At 46.2% G+C, this 20,408-nt stretch overlaps 1 protein-coding gene across 2 annotated transcripts; it reads left to right on the plus strand.

Annotated features, from left to right (window-relative positions):
* Positions 1 to 267: 267 nt before the first annotated feature.
* MEDAG (mesenteric estrogen dependent adipogenesis) lies at positions 268 to 17,690 on the plus strand. 2 transcript variants are annotated; one of them, XM_059377841.1, is made up of 5 exons: positions 268 to 618; positions 11,176 to 11,285; positions 14,060 to 14,172; positions 14,605 to 14,890; positions 16,474 to 17,690. In XM_059377841.1, the coding sequence occupies exons 1-5, from the start codon at positions 488 to 490 to the stop codon at positions 16,596 to 16,598; spliced, it is 765 nt and encodes a 254-aa protein (XP_059233824.1). In that variant the 5' UTR covers positions 268 to 487; the 3' UTR covers positions 16,599 to 17,690. The 2 variants fall into 2 exon arrangements, with proteins under 2 accessions (XP_059233824.1, XP_059233823.1); XM_059377840.1 differs by having other exon boundaries at positions 534 to 1,425.
* Positions 17,691 to 20,408: the final 2,718 nt, after the last annotated feature.

Consider the following 20,408-nt stretch of genomic DNA (forward strand, 5'->3'; position numbering starts at 1 on the left):
GACTTGTCCCCCGCTAAATCCAGGCTTATCCTCAGCAGGATAAGCAGGATTTCACTCAGTGCACGGCAATTGCTGAAATGTGGTGTACCCTCTAGCAACCACACTGTAAAGGTAGCCAAGCACAGGGGCTGTGCTTATCCGTCCTAGTCCGCTCCTAGAAGGTTATTTGGGAAACAGCTGTTTAACTACATTGAAGGAAATAGTCCTTTCATATCTCAGGCGACCGAGCACATTCAGTATGTCCACGGAATGAGCACACAGCTGGCGCTCCAGCATCTATAGACTGATTCAACAAACAAACCGACCCCGGGGCCTCTGGGGCCTCCAGAGCTCAGCCTACTGCGGAGGCGGAGGCAGGGGAAGAGTCAGGAATGTCAGATCCTTTCCGTGGTCCCCAGGACTCTGTGCCCTGAGGCGGGTGGTCCACGTGCAGGAGGAGCAAGCGGAAGCAAGGAGATGAAATCCACAGCGGATTCATGAAGGCTTTATGCAAAAGGTCCATGATGATCGGTGGAATTTCCGCATGGAAAGGATCCAGGGAGAGGAACGAAAATGCAAAGTATGGTGTGGAGGGGGAAAAAAGGAAGAAAAGTTAAGAAAACAAGCTGGGAGGCCGCGGTGGGTAACTGACTCCACATCGGGCCGGCCTGGGAGCGGAGGTCAGAAGTCAGCACCCGCCCCGCCCGCAGACCCCGGCCCCCCTCCCTGCCCCCAGCCGGGAGAGCCAGGAAGAGGGAGGCGCGGGGTCCCAGCGCGCGGCTGTTTGGTCCCCTCTCCCCCGGGGCCAGGCCCAGCACCCCCGGGCCCTGCGTCCCCACCCCGGCCCCCGCGTTGTCGGCCTGGCCGGGGGCGGGCCCGGCCCCGGGTGTGGAGCAGCGGACCCGAGGGGGATGAGTAACTCTCGGCGGCAAGCAGGCGCGGCCGGCCGGGAGCGTGCCAAGTTCCAGCCCGACGCGAGCTCGGCCCGCAGCGTCCGGGGTCGTGCCCGAGGCCCGGGAGGGGCGGGCGGCCGCACCCAGGGCGGATAAAAGGGCGGCGCGGCGCGGGTCCTGCTTTCTCCACGCCGGGCCTGCGTCGCGCTGCTCGCGGGCGGGCACCTGACGCCGTAGCCGGGCGCGCGAGGCGTGTGGGCACCGCGGGCAGGGTCATGGCTGAGGAGGCGCGCGCGCCGGCCACTAGGCCGAGCCTGACCTCCATCTCGTCGGGGGAGCTGCGCAGCCTATGGACGTGCGACTGCGAGCTGGCCCTGCTGCCGCTGGCCCAGCTGCTGCGCCTGCAGCCCAGCGCCTTCCAGCTGCGCGGCGACCAGCTCGTGGTGCCTGGCCCCGGGGGACCCGCGGCGGCGCGCGGGGGCTTCAACGTCTTCGGCGACGGCCGCGTGCGCCTCGACGGGCAGTTCTATCGCCTCAGCAGCTACATCAAGAGGTGGGTGGCCTCGCCGGGTCCCCGCAGAGGCCTCCACCCTGCTGTCGTCCCCGGGAGCCTGGGGACCCCTCACTCCCTCTGAGTACCCCTTCCCGGACTCCTCTTCCCCTCTTCTGTGACACTTCTAGGTTTGCCTCATTTCTAACGTCACCTGGAGGTGCACAGCTCCCCCAGCCCTGGCCTTTTCTGCCCTTTGCCTTGGCATCTCTCAGCTGCCGCTTGAAGCCGCCGAAGAGGGCATCAGGGCAGGCGCGTGGTGTAGGGCTGGGTGGGGAGCTCGTAACTGGCGAGTGATTCTCCCTTTCTGGCTCCTTAACTGGGTCAGATGAGCTCAGATGGAGACACACCCTTCAGGGGGTATTTGCAGAGGAGACTCATGCCCTGGCTTTGGATTTGTGGGGAGGGGAGAGGCTGCTCAATTCTGTGTTCTCCTGGCTTCATTCAGGGAGGAGACCCCCTGGAAAAGCCGGCAAAAGTTCAAAGTCTTCCATCTTTGGCCTTAGTTTTCAAAAAGAAATAAACCATGGCTGAGAAAGGAACAAAGCCCGGTATGAAGTCCAAGCCAGGGCCATGTAGGCTGTGATGTGGGTAGGCGGATTCTGGGAAAATCGGTGCAATGAGTGTAGCTTCCAGGATCCTGGCCCAGAGTTGGGCCCAAACTTAATTTGATGGCGAGTGCCCAGGATGCTTAGCTGTTGTGGCCAAAGTGTCTGAAGCATTTCTTAGCAAACTTGCAGCCAGCAGGCTGCAGTCCATCTGAAACAGGCTTTGATCGTCATGGGATAGAGGAGGGAGCTTCATGCTTGATTCTACGTGGTCTCATGCCTTCCAGAGGTCATCCTGTACTTGCGCGTGTATGGGAGGGGGGGGGGTGCTGGGGGCGGTGTCTTCCACTTGTGCTGCGGAACTGAGTTTCGGGAAACAGACAACGCGGTCTAGATCTTGAATCAGAGATGCCTAAGCTGGCCAGCTATGAAGATCTAAAGCCTTCACTACTGGGAATGACAGCAGCGCTGTGGCACCTGGTGGGTGGAATGGAACCAGAAGGGCAAGCAAACAAAGTGAGGTATTTAAAATGCCTTCATCAAAGCTGCTGGGGAAAACGTTGCTTTTCCACGCAAAGATAGTAAGGGCTTTGAATGCCTGAAAACTGTTCTGCAGCAAGAATTTCTCCCTTTCTTAGTGAATTGAATATTTTAATCCATAAGCAGGGGATGATGGGAGGAACTGAGTTAGAAATCGTACTTGCAAAGATGAAAAAAAAAAAAAAGGTAACCATTGTATTTGAGCACAGAGTATGAAAGATTAAAATGTCCAAAATTAATTGAAACCATAGGTTAGACTTTTGACAGAGCCAGTTCCCTCAGTCTTACCAAGCAGTGCGGCAAAATTTAAAATGATGTTGAAGTCTGGTTATTAAACCCTTGCTTTGAACACCTCCTACACAAAAGGCTATTAAGCAGCAGTGGTCTCCTGGCAGTTTAGAGTCCAAAATAAATAATGACCAGACCAGAATGCAGAGAGGTTGCAACAACAAGGTTCTCATTGTCCAAGCAGTTGAGGGAGGGCCTGTGGACCCTGGGACAGAGCAAGGAGTGTCTGAGAATAATTTGGGTGATCAAAGGAACTATCTGTGTTTCCCTCAGGGGACACGCTCTGGCAGGGGAAGTAGATTTTTAGAGGTGGGTGTGCATCCTGAAAGACAAACCTGATCTAGATGGAGAGAGCCTTCTAGAAAGGGAGGGAAGACTGGGTTGTGGGCAGCAGTGAGAGGTTTTGTTTTCATAGAGCAGAAAGTGGGCACACAGTCAGAATGCAGACATCGAAGTTGCCTCCTCAGATCTGCCAAATTTACCCAGTTGTCTTTGGCTTTGGGGATAGCATACAGCTTCCTCTCTCAGAACATTGCTCCAAAGCAGTGATTCATTCCCTCCGTCCCTCCCCCCTTCTCCCTTCCTTCCTTCCTTCTATAAGCTTTGACCAGTTTTACTAAAGAAAAACTGCATGATTTACTTCTTACTCATCTGTTCTGCACGCTGAACGGCAGTTTTGGCCGACAGGACATAGTACTCTCTTCCCGACTTCCTCGAGGTCGGGCAGTGTTGTTCAGGATGATCAGTTTCAATCAGTTTTGCCTTGCCAACCATCACAGTCGGCTTGTACCCCAGCACGTACGTCCCACTTTTCATGTCCAGTCAGGACCTAGAGTTGATGGACTCCAGCAATGTAATTTTTCATCTTTTCTGGGGCTGCCCTATTCCTACCTTAGGTGTAGGATGGCCTCCAACCAAGAAGAGCTGCCAAGATGGCCAGGGAATGAGAAAGGCAAGCAATGATTCTTAATCATTTTAGACTAATAGAGTTCCTGAGAATTTCTGTAAATCATCTCCCAGGAGGGGTGTGTGTGTGTGTGTGTGTGTGTGTGTGTGTGTAAGCTTGCATTTCCTTTCTGAGGCCTTGGAACCCTGCGCTGTGTCTTTCATGAGGTCCTTTCCTCAGGAAAACGTTTAGGGCTACTGACCCTAACATTCCTCTGATTCACTCATTCAGACAATAGAAGGATGACAACAAGAGGATGGCTCAACTTACTTGGGTGTGTCTTCTGACACTTGAACCTTTTTGAAATTTGTGCCCACTAAAGACAGCTGCGGGAAGCTGGAGTGGAGGGGGAGGTTTAAGGACTGGGGCTATAGAGCTCCTGAGAGCCTTCTTGAAAAATCTGTTCTAAATTAGGGGGGATGAATGGTAAAATCTTCCTTGTTATTATTATTTTTTTTTCTTTCAAGCTCAGAATTTCCATCTGTGTTGCGAACAAAACCTCCTTGGGCTACCAGGCGTAAATAACCACTAACACACTTTTTTTTTTGTTTTGTTTTGTTTTTTCCTGTAACGTGATGCAGTGTCTTAGTGAGATTTAACGGCATGTGTTTGGCAAAGAGGAAGGCCATTCTTCTTTTCAGAGGTCCCTGAGCACGAGCGAGGCTGGTTGGGTGATAAACAGAAGTGTGTCGTAATAATGGAGGCCGCCGATGGTCACTTGGGCACCAGGAACAGCACAAAGTATTTCACAACTCTTACCTCGCAAAAGCTTGCATAGTTGGCACCATTGGTGTCTCCCCTTTTTTTTTCCAGGTGAGGAAATTAGAACTCGGGGAGATCAAACAACTTACCTAATCCAGGGGCTGATGGGTCCTAGAACCAGGCCTTCCATGTCGCCTTGGCCCACTGTAAGCCTCTGCTCTCAGCCAGTTCCCGAAAAGCTGAAAGGATTCTGGCTTCCCGGAGACAGCAGCAGCTTTCTCCAGAGTCTCCTGATCTGGCAAATAAATAGCTGGGATTACAGCAGACAGTACATCTCTTACATAATCAGGCAAAAAGGGGAAGTAAATCTGGTGGCCTTGAGGAGGCCACTGGAAGCAGAGATGTGAACTGCTCCTGCCCATAGGCGACCAACTGTTAGATGGTGATGGGGACACCCATCTGGAGGTCAGCTACCTGGGGCAGGGGCTGCTGGGGGCAGTGGGGAGATGCATGGGCCCAGGTGGGGAGGAGTCAGGGCTGGAGCCTGGGAAGGTCTTGCCCCTACCTGCTCTAGGAAGTAGCGGGCTGTGTCTGTGGGCCCAGGCTAACGTCTCTGAGGCAACCCTGACTGGAAGCGTGAGGCCTAGATGCAACTGAGACTCCATTTGCTGTGTGCAGCCCTCGGGGGCTCCGTTGTGTCCTTGTGTCTGCTCCTTTGCCTTGATCTCCATGTCTGAGTCTCAGATTTGGCGACCTGCCCGGGGCCAACAGCCCCTCACTAGGATGTATAATGCTAGTGATGAAATCATCGTGTGTTGAGCTATGATTTGTATGAAATGACGTCTAGAATCGGTGTGGATGAACACGGGGGTCAGGACCAGATTGCCTTAGTTTGAATCCTGTTTCTGCAGCTTAGCAGCTGGGGGACTTGGGAGATGTCTTAATCTCTGTGACTCCATCTCCTCAGTGTATGATGGAAATAATAGTACCTACAGTCTTATAGTGTTATTCAGAATTTAAATTCATAAGGTCCTTTAAGCAGTTACTGGCATGTACTGATCGCTGGACACCTGTTAGCCTGTAATATTATTAAGCAGTCCCATAAGCCAAGTGCCTCACACACATTATCCAATCTGTTAGCTTCCTGATGGAGTGCCTTTTGTTAGCCAGATTTTACAGGTGAGGAAACTAATCTCAGCAAAGCTAAAAAAAAAAAACAAAACTTGCTGGGGTCACAGAGCTAGAACTCAAACCCAGATCTGATGATTGAAAAGCCACGAGCCTTAACTGCCTTCTTTCCTCAGGAGTCTCGCTCTGGACCTCCAGCCACATGCTGGTCCCCTTCTTACTCTCAGCTCACCTGATCCTTGACAGATGGCCATCTGCAGGCCCAAGTGAGGCCACCCCACAGTCCCCGAGGCTTGGCTAATCCGGGACTCTTGCTGGGGATGCCTTCCTCCTGCTTTGGCCCACCCGATCGATCGTGGGACCTTTGGCCTGAAAGAACCATCACTCTTGTCTCTCTCAGCTCAGGAAATGGCTCTCAACTCCAAAGCCCTCCTGCTTTGCTTTTCCTTATTTAAATAACCAGAACATAAGTCAGTGTCGCTGGGATCCCTAAATGCAGAGAGCTCTGCATTTCTCTGAAATTTGTACGTTTGAGTCTTTAACTTGTTTGTAAGCCTCTTAATGGCAGGGACCACGTCTTCCATCAGTGCTTCTCAAACTTGAAATAAGCACACAGTTCTCCTGGGGAGCTTATTAAAACACAGTTTGTAAAAAATAAAAAATTAAAAAAAAACAAAACAAAACACAGTTTGTAGGTTGAATAAGATGGGGGGAGGGGCCCAGGACTCCGCAGTCTCCTCAGCTCCTCCGTGATGCCACTGCTAATGGCCCAGTGATCATGCTTTCAGCAACAAGGTTTTACCAGTCTATCATCTTATATTTAAATGGTGCATTTTCTTATGTCTTCCTAATAGACTAGATGCTCCTCGGAAGCCAGGCTATTTCCTTTTGTTATTTTGTGTCCCCAGTGCCCCAGCACACGTGCTTCATGTTTATTGCTTGAATAAATGGAAGCATGAATACATCATTTCTGCCCCAGGATGGGGGGGGGCATGTACTGAGCATCAATAATGAATGAATGAATGAATGAGTAGGTGAGCGTGTGTGTCCTTGATTCAAATCACCAGACAGTAGAGTGATAAATCAGAAAATTTTGCTTCTGTAACGTAGAGCTGGGGCAGAAGGAGGGAAGGAAGTGAGAGAAAAGGAGTCGTCAGACAGCTCAGGCTGAGGCCCCACATAAAGCTGTCATGTTAACACTGGAAACACAGCAGGTTCATCCTGCTTGCTCCCAAGGGCTGAGTGCTTTTGCTTAGTGTCACAGCAAAGGATCAGGAAAGCTATAAGCTATTTCTGGGCCTTCTACACAAGGACTATTCCACATGCGTTCCTCCTTTCCTGGGTTCCACTCTCCATATTTTTTTAAGTGAACACACACCCAGAGACACACGTGCACACACACATACACCTCCTCAGACAGAAGCCACGGGTTTGAATTCTCATTGGCCTCTGCACACTAAATTGCCAGAGCCGAGGGAAATTTGGAGCAGCTTTGCAGATTGTGCCAGAAGTGATGTGGAACCTGGAGGAACCTCCAGAGAAAGTAGGCATCTCAGAGGGGAATGATCTGATCTCTTAGACACTCTGGATTTGCTAGAAGCAAAAATACAGCGTTCTTTCTTGATCTCATCTTCCAGACATTGCCTTCGTTAAGCTTTGCGTTGGCCTTCCGAACTGAGAAAGGGAGGAAGAAATTGGAGCAAGGAAGGAGAAATTCTTGCTCGTGTATTTTTCAGATGCTCCTATTGTCCTTTCTCTGGGTCACTCAGATGAACACAGCCCTGTGTGTGTGTCACAAGTCTGTAGAACTTCACCTATGGCCAGCAGAGTTGGCTGGGATTAAAGACACTAACCATGTTTGTTGAGCAGCTACTATGGACCCAAGTACAAATGTCTTTATTACTTGTGCTGCCTTGAATCCTCTCCAGAAGGAGATCCTGTTATAGCCCTTCTACAGATGAAGACACAGGTTCAGGTGGGTGAATACATTCAAGGTCACAGTGAGTTGTGGTTCTGCAGCTGAGTTCATACAGTCAGTTGGGGCATGAATTAGATCTTCTTATTTCAAATCACTAAACATTGCATCCCATTGGTCTGCCTTTCAATCTCTGGATTGAAGCCAGACATAAGAAGTTTCAGCCTAGAAGCATTTTGGGGCCATGGTAAAAGCAATGAAGACATGAGAGTTTCAAAGAGCTGCCTCAAACCCTTTGCTTTTCATCCTTAATAACTTCGGCAAATATAATAAACATCCAGCACCCAAGAAGCAGTATTTGCATCAGTAATTCGGAAATCCACATGATTAAAGATGAAATAACTAGTCCCTAAAGTAGTCTGGTAAGGTTTATCTTAAAACAAAGCCAGTGATCCAATGTCAGATATTTAAATACCTAGGAGACTTCACAACCAGTCCTCGGTCTTTTTTGTATTTTAGAGACTTATGTATCCAAATTTTGTAACAGTGAATTCCAAAGGAATGCTTACATTTGTTAATTTCACTGGACTTTGAAGGGGTTTAACAATTGTACCGTCACTGGGAGGCTGGAAATGATGAATTAAGAAGGTATTTCTTATTTCTGACTGAGTTTAAATAGAGAGTTCATTAAGTAGGGATCTTGCTACAGTCTTGTCTGTAAATTCTGTTACAGAGCTCTCACATAAATAGCAGCATTTTCACACATCTGTGGCGTCGTGATAACTGACATGCTCTGTGGTGATGTTTACAGCCCCGTTAAGATCCTAAAACTGCCTCTAAATCATCAAAGGGAGATTAAATTATGTTGAGCATAGTTTTATTATTCAGGGCATCTTATTAAATTCAGACTCCAGAAAGGATGACTCATGTATAGGTTATGCATGAAACTCTGTGCGGCTATCTGGAGGGCCCTCCCCCACACCTCCCCTGGCCTGGTCCCTCTTCTCTGATCATGAGAAACAACAGCTCTTAGAGCCCCAAAGCATTCCACAAAACCTTCCACAGTATTCTAGGGAAAACTGACTATTTTCCCAATCAGTGGTCATTCTAAATTGAGATTTTCATCCTTTTCATGTAAGCTGTGGGTTCGTCAGTGTAAAATCGATGGTCCCTCCAACTGGATGCTGACTGCTCTCGAGGGCGGAGGCAAGTACTATGCTGTCATTTGCCTCATAAGCATAGTAACTGGGATGGCGGATTTTCCAGACACTGTATGTCCGTGCCGTGTACATGCCCTAGGGAATGACACTCAGACCGCGAATACTGAGAGAGCAGAGGAGTCACCCCAAGGAAAATAAGAATTGTTTAAGTGGCTATAAATTAACTCTGTGGTCTACAATTTAGGAGATAATGCAAATCGGCCTTGGATGGCTCACAGGGGCTGCCTGCCTCTGCCCCAGCACCAGGCATAGACCTTGTGGAGGTTTACTCCAGTCGGACTTGTCCTTTTCTTCTTCTGTGGTTCCAAGGGTGGTCTTCCTCCTCTCCTCCTCGGCGCCTCTCCCTACACCCCTGCAACCACAGACCTCACTGACTCCGCAGCCTCTGCCAGACCACGCTTGCCTGCGCGTGGCAGGTCCTGGGCAGCTGAAGAGATGATGGCAGAAGGGCTGGGAGGACGCGGGGAACCCCTGTACTCCCACCCGCTATCCCAGCCCCACCTCACAGGCCCTGAGCCCCTCTGATGTGATAAAGCACGTGCGATGCCTGTCTGGTGCCCAGCACATTATCGGTGCCTGGCGAATGCTGTTGAATGAATGAAAGAATGAGAGCAAATGAACTCCGCACATGGTAATTCCCCTTTCTCCCTGCTTCTCTTTTCCTTCCTTTCTTTAGTGCCTTTTGGCTGTTGGCCAATTAGGACAAAAGAATGGGAACATTCCCTGCTGATAAGAAACACTAGGGCCTCTCTCTCTTTCGGGTGCCCCATCTCTCCCATTCTCGCTGGGTACTGTGGTGAGGTGCCTCAGGTGAGGATGAGGGCAGGAGCGGAACCACAGAAGGACCATACAAGATCCCTGGTCTGCATTATCTTCCACAGTCTGTTATCTTGTCATTTCTGCTGATCCCCACCCCTTACCCCAGACTCCAGCCCTCCTCACCCTACTCCTGAGTGTTAACACCTGCACACCCCTCCCTCCCCTGGGAACACAGCCTCTTCTCCACCCCAGGATGAGCCCCCTGGCCACCCCCAGTGCCTCGGGCATGGGAAACAGAGACTACATTAAAAGCCTGGCGAAATACAAGGCAGGAAGCGTTTCAGAGGCTCCATCAGGGGTCAGGTTTTAAAAGCTCTCGAAATCAGGTCTGACAATCCCAGGAAAAAAGATAATGATATAGATTTCTAAGAAACCAAGCTGGGAGACAGACAAGCCAAAGCTGTGTTTTTCTGCCTTGGGGGTAGGTATTCTCCCACGTGCTCGCAAACCATGCCCTGCCAGGTCTCGTGGGCCAGCCCCTCTGAGGGGGTTGTGGGAAGTGGGATGGGGCAGGAGGCTTAGAGGACCGCACGGTCGCAGCTCCCTGCAGCGGAGATCCCTCCAAGGCTGTGATTTTCTTGTCAGGCACCGGACAGACAACAAGCCAGAGAGAAACACTCGCGCTGTCTCCCCCCTTGACTAGATGCAAGGAGCTAACAGACGGCAGCACGGCAAAGGCAGCCCGCGCTGTCAGCCGGGGCAGCCATTCACTCTGTGCAGATGCACGCAGCTGTGCCTGTCAATGGGGAACCAGGTCTGTGTCGAAGAGGGATTGTGTGTGGCAGGCGCACCCTCCTGCCTGCTGGAGGCCACTCCACCTGCCGCGTCCACGTGCTCTGTGAGCTTGGGTGTGGATGGGAAATTAGCCATCTTCTTGAGGGAAGCCGATGTGTTTCTTCTTATCAACAAGGCAGGTAGAAAGGCTACTTGGAAAATTCGTAGAATAGGGAGAGGAAGCTGGCATGCTGGACGAGAGTCAAAATGCGAAGAAGTACTCCCCAGGCTGGAATAATGTATGAAAACCAAGGAGGCTAAATCGAATAGGGTCATGGGCTGAAGTCCAACATTAGTGTGGTCTTTTTTTTTTTTTTTTCCTTCATTGTGCAAAGCTCAGGACTACGGAGGTATGAATTAGTTCATAGGAATATTGGTTGATTGTGTAATCTCTGGAGGGGCTGGGATCTTGTCTTGGGATTAAAGAAGGGAAGAGAGGGCAGGAGAAGAAAAGGAAAATGTCAGACCCCCCAGTTTGGCAAGATGACTGAAGACCCAGTTTATCTCACTCGAGTGTAATTCTTCTTCAATCTGGAGAGACACAGAGCTCTTATTGCTTTGAATTAACTCTTCTAGCCCCAAAGATAGATGGTACTGGCCATCGTCTGGTGAGGACTTCCCCTGAGAGCCAAGCACTGGGGCCAGGCCACCCCAAAGACCACAGCCTCCTTCAGGTTGTGTCTTGATCTCTCATCTCACGAGGGAGGGGTTTTATTTATATGGCACAAAATATGACTGCCTCCACAGGACACATTTTAGGGGACTTCCCTCATGAGATCTGTGAATGTGACAGGCGCCTGTCCAGGACATCCTCTTCTTGACCTAGACAGAGGGGGTATATTACATTTGCAATGATCTCTGCTTTCTTCATAGATATGTGGAACTGACCAACTACTGCGATTATAAAGATTACAGGGAAACTATACTGAGCAAACCAATGATGTTCTTTGTTAATGTACTGACCAAAAAGGACACCTCAAAAGGTAGGTATGTAAATACTTTTGGTTGGGTTCTGCCTCTTGGGGCTGTGGGCTGTGTCACGCTAATGATGTAGAAGTTGTGCATGATCCAAGCAGGTGAGTGTCAGCTGTGACAAGGGTTGGAGCGAGAAGCAGTCTGGAGTGTTAGACCATCTCAAGCACGGTACTAGACTGCAGAACCTCTAAGTGACCTGAGGGCAGAAGCCATCTATCTCAGAATTTGTCTTAACTTCCTGTCTAGGCAGGAAGTGCTGTCGGTTCCGAGGCTGCAGGGTTTGAAAAAACGGCTGGGATGATAGTGATGATCTGTAATATTGTGCATCACATACCAAATGCTTACGCATGTGAGGCATGCTCTTGTGTCACTAATTGACACAACCCTGTAGGGCTTTCATCCAAATGGGAACATTTTTGAGCATGAAAGTAGGCACTTTTAATTATGCTGGGACTGATCCAGCATAGGTCATAGGACTGACCCCTATAAACAGGCACTGACCCAGGGGAACTAGGATGCTTAGTCATCCTACCTATGAGGTGCTTATACCCGTTTTATAGATAAGGAAACTAAAGTAAAGAAATAAATAGCAATTGTAGATGCTTTTATGTTTTATGCTATGGCCTTCAAATTTCAATTTCAGGGTTATCTCTTTATTGTTTCTTCTAAGAAATCAGATGAACTGCCAACATCTCTATTAACTCTAGCTCCAATATAAAAATATCTCTGTTTTCCCTTCTTCCTGCTCAGTGTTATGTGGAGAAAGTCACGGGCATCGTGCTTTGTGATAGAGGCAGAATTTCTTAATTCTCCTAAATAGCATTCTTAAACGGAGTCCAAGGTAATAAGAAAGGATCTACAAATTCCAAATAGACTTTCTCAAACATTCATTCTCATTCAGATTCGTGGAGCTGATTCTCTGTTCATTTCATTCAGAATCATTCAGATTCTCTGCTCACTTGATGATTCAGTCACAATGCTCTCTCAGCAGGAGGGGCTGGGAACAGAACACAAGGTAACAAGCCGCGCTTGTTAGAGCATCTGAGCCCCTGATGTTCTTTGGCTTGATGATGACCGGAAACCCCGAGAGTTCTCCAGGAATGTAATTCACAGACATATCAAGTACACCTCCCGCATGGATTTCGCAGGAGGAATCTTAAGAAAGATTAAGAGACCTCTCCATTTTAGCATTTTAATGAAAGTGCAGGGAATGGTACAGGAGGTATTTGTGGATATGCGAGTGGCCTACAAAAGGTACAGAGTTGTATTACAGCCCTTGTGGAAGGAGGTACAGAAACCCAGTGTTGTGTAATTGTGAGGAAAGCCATGAACTAAAGAGCTTCTATGATACAGAAGCTTAAGATGGTCAAGTTTAAATTATGAAAATTACAAGTTAAGGTAACATGTCTAAGCTTGCTTCTAAACTGCACTTTTGTGCAAAATAGAAAAAAGCCACCAGTGGCTCAACACAATTTAATAATTCTTTGCAGATGTTTGTTGTAACAACTATACAAATAGACAAATAGTCGTCCAAAGAACGTCGATGGCATCCTCTCGAGTTGTGCCATGCACAGCCTGACAACCAGTACAGTTGTGAAGTGTGGTAGCCCTTAGTATCTAATGAACCTAAAGATCTTAGTTTGGTTTGTGAAATTGTGTTAATTCGAGGTATCAAATAGCTTGCTTGCTTTGTTTATCTCTGATCTCAGAGAGGACATATTTAAAGCCCCCCCCCCCCCCAAATGGTAATTTGAGAGAAAGGAAATAGAGGTAGAAAAAACAAGATGAATAATGCAAAAGTTAGCTCAAAATATATTCCTCAGGAGTGTAAGACTCATTATTGGTGGACCACAGGTCTGGTTCTCAAAGCCAAGGCAAAATATTCAGTTCTCAAAATCACATAATAGCTGGTCCACGGCCTTTAGACAGAGAGTGACCACTTATGTTAGATGTCTGTCTAGAAAAAAACGCTTGACTAATAAAGGCCATGAAGCTTGATTCTGGGGACTGGTAAAGTTAAGAAACCGATAGTTTGTAATACTTCAAATTTTCCTCATGAGCAAGCAACCTTCCCTTTGCTTAGATTGTATAGAATCATATAGAATTAGAAATAAGGAATTAAAAAAAAAGAAAGAAAATCAAAACACAACCATCAACAACAAAACAGCTGTCTGCTAGGGCAGTGACCTGGTATTATTTAAACAATAGAAAGGACTTCTGCTGGGGACTGTGTTGGGGTGGGGCGTGGAGGGGACTCAAGTCTCAGATTGTCTTGATCCTTCAGACCCTAGACTAGCTTGCATGCCAGGTCTTTGGGGAAGGATGGGGAGAGATGGGTGATGGGAGGAGAAGGCACGGAGCAGCCTCCTTCTTTGCACTTGGCTGATGTTCTGCTTTGCACATGAGGAAATGCTGGTGAGAGCCAAGTCTGTTTAACTGTCCGGCAAGGCTGTTATGACTTGAGCCCTCCATGCTGGACACACGCCCTGGGACTCCGTTCTCATCTGTGATCATTCGGGAGACAAAGTGCAGTTAGGGGAGCTGATTTTCTAACTGGCTGTTACAGTTTCCCAAAGCTTCCTTCACATCTACAGAATTCTCAGGAACATTTGTAGAAATCTTGGTTAGGCTTTGGCAGTGAGGGTCTGAGGGAGCTTAGAGGGAAATTACAAATGAATAAAATCTCCCAATAAGGTGGAAATCACTGCTGCATCGAATGCTAAGAAGTATGTTTATATCACCCATGCACACTTCTATTTGAATTCTGCTTCCTGATTTCTAGAAAGAACATATGCATTTCTTGTGAACACAAGGCACCCCAAAATAAGAAGACAGATAGAGCAAGGGATGGACATGGTAATCTCCTCAGTGATTGGAGAAAGCTACCGACTTCAGGTAAGCCTTGGTCAGTCTGAACCCAGGGCTGCTAACTACATAGAAAGGGGTCTGTGCAGGTCATACAAGGCCTAGTCCCTAGAGCCTAATTATCACCAGACTCATAGGTTTTCTATTGTTTCATTATCACTACCAATAAAATGAGTTTGGTTTCTAGCAACTGATCTAGAAATAATAAATGTCAATCTGACCACGTAGTTCATGGGCTTCGGCTAGCTGGGATGAAAATGCCAAGGTCTGTTTTAAAAAATGAAAGTCAGCCGTTTAAATAGATCTGTCATAATGAAAAAGAAAAAGAAAAAAGGGGTGTGGCATCTTGGATATTTGGGCCGTTGTTAATTCAATGGTATAAGTCTATAGTACTATATAATTCTGTAATATAACATTATAGTTATATCCATGACATTAATTAAATGCTTCTCTCTCTTTCAGTTTGACTTTCAAGAGGCGGTAAAAAATTTTTTCCCTCCAGGAAATGAGGTGGTTAACGGAGAAAATTTGAGCTTTGTATATGAATTCAAAGCTGATGCATTATTTGATTTCTTCTATTGGTTTGGGCTCAGCAATTCCACTGTAAAGGTGAAAGGAAAAGTTCTGAATCTGTCAAGTACAAGTCCAGAAAAGAAGGAGACAATTAAATTATTTCTGGAAAAAATGAGCGAGCCTTTAATCCGAAGGAGCAGTTTCTCTGACCGAAAATTCAGTGTAACTTCCAGAGGTATGTTAAAAATTCTCAAGTACCTGAGGAAGGTAGTTGAATAAAAGGGTAGAATAATATGGGAGTGGAGAGTCAATTAGATGAAAAAGAAGGGCCTCTTGATAAAGGGGTAACAGAATATCACATCATTCAGAAAGTAAGCAGCGAAAAATATTTACTACCAAGAAGAAATATGACTTTTCTTTTTAGCTTCCTTAAAGTTTTCTGAAATAGCAGTTAGAGTGTGCAGCATACCCAGAATGTAATTTTAAAATATACTATTCATTGGAATATATAGTACTGCTCATTTAAATATGAACAATAATTTAAATATTGGGAAAAATGATGCTTTCCTGATGTGCACATTCAAGGCAACACATGGTGTCAGCTGGGGGAGATCTGTATATGATCAAGATATCTATCTTTAAAATATTTGAAAGGGTTCTCCAGAATTTATAAGACCACAGAAGAACAAATCTTGAGAATGCTTAACATAACAGATCTTAATCTATATTTGAAAATCCAGTGCCTCCTCCCTAGGAGCTGGTGAGACTTTTCAGTCTGCTTTCGGCTAAGGCAGAAGACATCCATCAAGTCTTGTCTGGATGTGTCTTCTGCTGAGTCCTTTCTCCTGTCCCCCACTAGTCTGGGCTGGAAAGCAACGTTCTTGAACCATGACTCTTGCGGCTAAATGCAAGGAGAAAAGACACAGACAAGCAAAATCATATCCATCTCTATGAGGCTGCAGTTTAAAAAATGTTCAGATGTAAAAAACAGAGTCTTTATTAATTACATTTAATGAAAGTTGCTTTCTTCCAATGTTTATAGCAAAAATGCTTACTTCTAAGTATTTCTTGTTTTGGAAGGAGCCCCATCCCCCCATTCAGCGCATGCTCATGCTCACCCTCCTACTCCTTCCTCTTTCTCCTCTTCTCCATGCCCCCTCTGTCTCTCTCCCCCTCTTCCTCCTTCATTGTTCACCGCGGGTGGCCCAGCCCAGATGCATCTGTTGCCCTGGCCTCTACTGACCCTCTGCCCTGGTGAATCAGCCCAGCTCTGTCCACTTGGTCAAAACAGACCTTGGTCCAAGGTGACTAGGCCCTAGTTGTGGGCCTTTTGTCACAAGTGAGCAAACTCTCTGCATGTCTACTTCGGCCTGCGGTAAAGCACGTGGACCATAACGAGCTGGTAGACAAACAGCCAGAAAAAACTGTTCATCTTTCTGAATTTTTCCGAGAAAGTCAGGAGTCTCCACTAACCATTGAAATGGTGATGTTGGGGGCACCTGGGTGGCTCAGTGGGTTAAGCCTCTGCCTTCGGCTCGGGTCACGATCCCAGGGTCTTGGGATGGAGCCCCGCATCCTGGGATGGAGACCGGCATCGGGCTCTCTGCTCAGCAGGGGGCCCGCTTCCCTTTCTCTCTCTGGCTGCCTCTCTGCCTATTTGTGATCTCTGTCTGTCAAATAAATAAATAAAATCTTAAAAAAAAAAAAAAAAAGAAAGAAATGGTGACATTAATGCTGTGTGAGTTTTAAGGCACTGCTGTTTTTTAATGTTGCTGTTTTTCCAGTGATGATAGTCATGTGCCTTATTACTCTTCTCAGGTTCAATAGATGAAGTTTTCAACTGCAATCTGTCACCGAGATCATCGCTGATGGAGGCCCTTTTGGCAGAATTGCCATTTCCGAGCGTTTTGGAATCGGAAGAGACACCCGACCAGTTTATCTGACTGGACTGAACGTGTTGTGGTCGCTGCTACCTGCCAGGCCCGTGCAAGGACAGAAGGCCGAGGAGAGGCGAGAGGCAATGGGAGGCGGACACTTCCACCTGCTTTTCCACCCCTCTGCTCCCACAGAAGGCCTCTGCCTTCCATTTCCTGGGTGATGCCTTGGCAGGCCCGATGCAGCTGACTTCAGAAAAGGAGGGCTTTGGCCCCATGGCCCAAAGGGGTGTCCTCTCCTTTTAACACTTCTCCAAAAGGGCAGAGGGAGCAGCAGAGTCCCACCACCCTGAATGCTTTGCTTAGTGTCCCGGCTTCCTGGGAGCTCCCCTGGCGGACTTTGAGTGTTAACTCTCCACGCTGCGCTACGTTACTCAGTCCCTCTGCTTGGGACCTACTTGTCTGAACCCAAACCCAGCAAGCAGGTGGTTAGCAATGCTATTATCTTGCAAACGTGGCTGGCAAAAAGCCTAGGACATCTTTTGCTGGAAGACAAAGAGGTTTCTCATCCTTAGGAGGAACATTCTAGGTAAGGGGTACAGAGGATTGGCCAGTTTGAAAGGACAGTAACCTTGCCACCCACTGCCTGAAATTTGAGCTCCCTTGCCGGTCTCTCTCATCAAAGTGGCCCTTGTAGAAAGAGGCCAGGTGATGTTGTGTCAAACAGTGACAGGGGAAGGATAATGTACAGGGCAGCGTACTCTATTGGAAGCTCATTAAGTCAGTTGGGTCCTTTAAATAAACTTTCAGCTATCCTAACACTAAAAGCAAAATACAAGAAAGCTGTAACATTATCATAATACATTGTTACATCAATACATTTTTCATCTCATAGCTACAATGGAGTTCTTCAAAAAGAAAAAAAATTCTATTTACATATAAAAACCTGCATGAAAGAATCACTACATATGCTTATAATGAGGAAGATTTATGGGTCCTGAGTATAATTTTTCTATCCTTTTTAAACTTCCTGTATTATCCATTTTGATAGCACTACTGATTGTCCCTTCGTGTATATTGATATGTTGGGTAATCTGTTTGTGCAATTAAAACTTTTCTTAGCATTCAACATGGAATCAATTAAATTTGTGACCAAGTGTGTATGTATGTGTGATTTTTCTGTGCTTTGCAGGTGGTATATTTTATATACCAATAAGAATTGTGGTATTCACAGCTCCTTGCTCAAGAAGAGCTTTTTGAAGAACAGGTCTCTGAAGCATTTGGAAGAATGAAAAAGACTTTGATACTGATCTTTCACAAAAGGGAAAAAAGTTCCTTAATAACAGAAGAGGCTAAACATTTGTTATTCAACTCAGTGCAAAATGAAGAATGTTCACAATAAAATAAGTTTTATATCAATGCAAACAAACCTTAAGTGGATATCAAATATTAAACACTTCCCAAAGGAAATAGGGAATCTGTTCACAAAAGTTGAAAAAGGGATTTTCTTAAAGTAGCTTAACTGAGAAAAACCATCAGTAATCACTCCAAAATGGACTAAAGATCTGGAAGTTTTCTTTTATAATAAAAACCTTTTCTTTTCCTCGAACTAAAACCAGTTTCCATTGAATACATTCGCTTATTCAATATTCACTCAGCAAAGTTTTGCGAGCCGCTTCTAAGCCAAGATACCCTGTGCTGATTTGTAAGTTATTGCGTGTCACAAGGAAGTGCTATTGGGGATTCTTTAAAATTGGTGAAAAGTATATTGGGACAGATCTTTCTGCGTAAAGGAGGCTTCCATCTGGGTATAAATGCTGCCTAACTCAGATATTTCATCTGCTCTAACTCGGATATTTCAACAGTTCAAGGTCAGTGGAAATCTGTAGGACAGCAATGATCTAAGCAATTCATCCATTCATTCAAGCCATTCATTCATTCTACGGTCGGACTGAGCCTCTACTCTAAGCAGTACACGCAGGTGGGTGCTGGTGCGTAAACATGTCTAAAGCACGGACCTTGCTTTCACGGAGCTTCCAGTCTTGGAAGACAGGTGTGCAAGCTGAGAAGAGCAATTAAAAAGAGTGCTATGAGAGAAGTTCAAAAAAGAGAACCTCTGAAACACTTGGGGATCCAGTTTTGGAGGTAAAATTAATGACTAAAGCTGTAAAATTTGGTTGTAAAACAAATATGTGAGGACGGACTTATCCAAGGGCTTGATTTGTTGAAGCTCTCAGTACAAGAGTCACCTTGGAGGCTATTAATTTATTCCAACAAGAATGCAAATCCCGACACTATCTACAGAGTAAGGGAGGTTTTTTCTCATTACCTCATGGTTATAGTTTGATTTTTGGCTAAAGGATAACATTGCCCCACTTGATTGCCTACCTTAATTATCAGCTCGAATGTGAATGTCTTTTTACTGTTTCAAATCCCCAATCTATCTTCAAAGAGCCAAGTTATGCCCCTATTTAAGATATTCAAAAGAAAATGCATCCAGTTCTGAAGGGAATTTCTAAAGAATTTCAAAAATGCTTTAAGCAATGGCAGTGTCATTAGAATAAATTATTACTTTGAAGAAGAGAACATTCATTTGGACGGGTAAATGCTGGTATAACAGATTTGAAAGGAGTGCTCACACTTGATATTCACTACTTGAATACACTTGAAAGGACCAGCAGTGTAAAGCATTAGTAATTACCCTGTGGCTGGCCTGGCCCACTTAACCTCTCAAGAGTTCAGAGAAGAGGAACACACAAGAACCAGGGAGGGCAGAGCTGGCCCAGGAGGGAGGAGCCGTTTATATTGGATTGACAAGATTTTGACAAAATCAACAGTCTGGACTTTCTGCTATGGCTTTATTTGGATAAAATGGGAGTAAGTTTGGCAAGTAGAATATTAGAAGCAGGGCTTAGAATCTGCCCCTAATTTAGATTGGATCGTCCTAACAAAATAGAGAACATTGTAGAATTTTCTTTTCTGGATCTTTCAGTAAAAGGATAGCCAACATTCTTGACTGCTTAACAACAGCCCCTCTGAGCGGCAGATAGGAATTCAATGACTTCAGAAAGATCTGGACCTGTGATGGCTAATTTTATGTGTCAGTCTGGCTGGGCCATGGTGCTCAAACATTATTCTTGATACTTCTAGGAGAGTATTTTTGGATGAGATTAATATTTAAATTGGCAGGCTTTAGGTAAAGCAGACTTGCCCCCTGCAATATCAGTGCCCCTCTCCCATCAACTGAAGGCCTGAACAGAACAAAAGACTGACCTCCCTTGAGCAAGAGAAGATTCTGCACAGGTGGCCTTCAAACTTGAACTGCAATGTCCGCTCCGCCTGGGGACCCCTACCTGCTGCCCTCCTTCGCAGCTTTTGGGCTTATCAGACTGCACAATGGTGTGAGCCAATTAGTTAAAATGCAATAAGTCTCTCTCTCTCTCTCTCTTTTTCTACACACACACACACACACACATACACACACCATTGGTTTGTTTCTCTAGAAAACCGTGGACAATACAGACTCCATCACAGAAATTGAGAAAATATTTTACAGATTAATGAATCAGCTAAAACAAAGGAGAAAATCAATATATATATACATATATATGTATGTATGTATATATATGTATATGTATATATATATATATATATATGTATATATATATATATATAAATATGAAGACACTTGAATAAAAGCATTGCCTATTACTGAGTAATAGAAATACTTTCACCGAAATGTGCTAAACTGGAGAAACTTCACTCAGTATATCCATATCCAAAGTACTTGGGTAAACCTGAAGATCATCTGTGACCTCTCCCAGGCTTTTGGAAGCAGTCCCTGAATCTTTTACACATCCTTTGTTGGCTTGCTCTTTG

Source organism: Mustela nigripes, chromosome 15 (assembly GCF_022355385.1).
Source record: "Mustela nigripes isolate SB6536 chromosome 15, MUSNIG.SB6536, whole genome shotgun sequence".
Classification (NCBI taxonomy): domain Eukaryota; kingdom Metazoa; phylum Chordata; class Mammalia; order Carnivora; family Mustelidae; genus Mustela; species Mustela nigripes.